Source organism: Lottia gigantea (assembly GCF_000327385.1).
Source record: "Lottia gigantea unplaced genomic scaffold LOTGIsca_194, whole genome shotgun sequence".
Classification (NCBI taxonomy): Eukaryota; Metazoa; Mollusca; class Gastropoda; family Lottiidae; genus Lottia; species Lottia gigantea.
Genome location: NW_008708376.1, coordinates 119,177 through 121,385, shown reverse-complemented (window position 1 = coordinate 121,385; position 2,209 = coordinate 119,177). Strand labels below are relative to the sequence as shown.

General features: G+C 45.5%; 1 protein-coding gene across 1 annotated transcript in view; it reads right to left on the bottom strand.

Annotated features, from left to right (window-relative positions):
* Window positions 1–281, bottom strand: part of LOTGIDRAFT_174401 (hypothetical protein) — a gene marked incomplete at both ends in the record, with an annotated part of 10,518 nt that extends 10,237 nt beyond the window's left edge. The window contains one exon of the mRNA XM_009052991.1: window positions 5–281. Coding sequence (XP_009051239.1) covers window positions 5–281 — 277 coding nt within the window. The remainder of the gene's footprint in view (window positions 1–4) is intronic.
* Window positions 282–2,209: the final 1,928 nt, after the last annotated feature.

The window sequence follows — 2,209 nt, the reverse complement described above, 5'->3', positions numbered from 1 at the left end:
ACACATGGATGGTTTGGTTTGGTTTGGTTTGGTACCTTCGGATCAATCTGGTATCTTGCGGTGTCGAGGTTCCGTAACATGTCGGCCCATTTCTGGTTGATCCTAGAAGATACGATACTGCAGAACTCCGAATAGGAGTATTCTACAGACTCGATATCCTCCAGACTCCGACTTTCCTTGGCACAACGGTCTGCTTGATCATTGCCAGGAATGGAGACGTGCGATGGAACCCATACTAATTCAATCTTCTGGTCGTTGTTGGTTTGGTAGTTGTGGATCATTCTTCTTATTTCGGAAATAACTTCTGACCTGCAATTAGAAGAGGTGAGAAAAATAGATTGGAGGCTGCTTAGCGAGTCGGATAGAATAGCGGCATGCTCCGTGTGATTGACGGACAGCCATGCTACGCGTCCCTGATGGCAAAGAGTTCTGCTGTGAACACTGAACAGTGCGGGGGGATCCTTTTACTGATGCGGATGCCTTTTGCTGGGATGCACACACCGTAACCTGTTGCGGTACTACTTTTGGAACCATCGGTGTAGATCTTCAAATGGTCGGCGTACACGGAATCAATGAGATCAAGAGCGCGAGCTCTTGCTCCCATTGGGTTCTCGTGCTTGTTGGTACTCTGGATCAGCTGGGTGTTGACTGTCGGGTTGGTAACCTTCCAAAACGGAGTAGCCGATAGGCGGCGTTCAAGGATCGTTACTTGATCGAGCTGATGCTCTCTCAATAGATCAGTAACCGCCTGCCCGTAAGAAATACTCCGATTCTTCTGGTTATTTCCGACACGAGTAAATCTTCTGATGCTGGAATACGTCGGGCAGCTTTCGGACAAATACTGAAGTTGCCCCCAGAATTTGAGAGATAGTTCCTCCCTCCGAAGAGAGAGGGGTTTCTTTCCCACCTCCTGTAGTAGCGCCTCATTCTTCGTACCTATGGCTGCCCTGGTGGCAATACGTATAGCTTTCATGTGTAGAACGTCGAGTTTCTTCAGTTGAGTATCACTTGCTTTACCATAGGCAATACAACCATAATCAATAACTGAGCGATCCAGTGACCTGTACATGATCATTAGAGTTTCTCTGTTTGCTCCCCATGTGGTACCTGAAACATAACGCATAACATTTAAGATTTTTGTTGACCGGTTACAGATATAGTCAATGTGCGTACTCCAAGTCAGACACTTGTCAAAGTGTACTCCCAGGAACCTTACTGAATTCTCATGCTTAAGCTTCACACCATTCAGTCTAAGGTCAATACTGTCGTGATCTTTCTTTCTGCTGCAAAACAAACCGACGGTTTTAGCTTCCGAAATAATGAAGCCCCAGTCGTTTGCCCATTTAGCAACTTGGTTCAGAGCAGTTTGCATACGCCATTTAACATTATTGAGGTCATTGTGACCAGTCCATATCGAACTGTCATCTGCATATAGAGCCGTGCTAACCGAGAGCTCTATATGCTTTACATAATCCAGGGCCAGATCATTGATCATAATGCTGAAGAGGGTAGGGCTAATAACAGAGCCTTGCAGGGTGCCATTCTCCAACGAGTGCTTCTCGCTGAGAGAATTGGCGACGTTCACTTGTATCTGGCGATCCCTTAAGAAGTCTTGGATCCACCTGAACATGCGACCCCGAATGCCAAGTTTATTAAGTTTAAAAAGCAAACCATCAACCCAGACTAAGTTAAAGGCCTCGGACAGATCCAGGAATACTGCACTGAAGTAGTTCTTCTTTCCGAGTTGGGCGGCCATGTCGTGTTGAAGTCGACGATTTGATCCATTGTTGACCGTTTCTCTCTGTAGCCGCTTTGGTTGGGATCGATAAGACCATTTAGTTCACAGTGGTATCTAAGTCTATTATTGACCATCGTCTCAAATGTTTTACATAGAGTCGAGGTCAGAGAAATAGGCCTGTATGAACTGCATAGACTGTTATCTTTCTGCGGTTTTGGTAGAGGAATGACCATTGCCGTTTTCCAACTTTCCGGAATTATACCATGATTTGTTGAATAATTCTAGTAGAACTGTAGACGCTTCCATTGGTAACTCCTTTAACATGCTGTACTTGATATTATCTTCACCAGTAGCGATGTCTTTCTTACTGTACAGTGCTTTCTTCAGCTCGTCGAGGGTGAAGGGAGCGTTAAGATCCCGTTCATCCTCTAAGGGCGAATGATGAATTGGAGTGTGGTTGGTGTAGAAGGT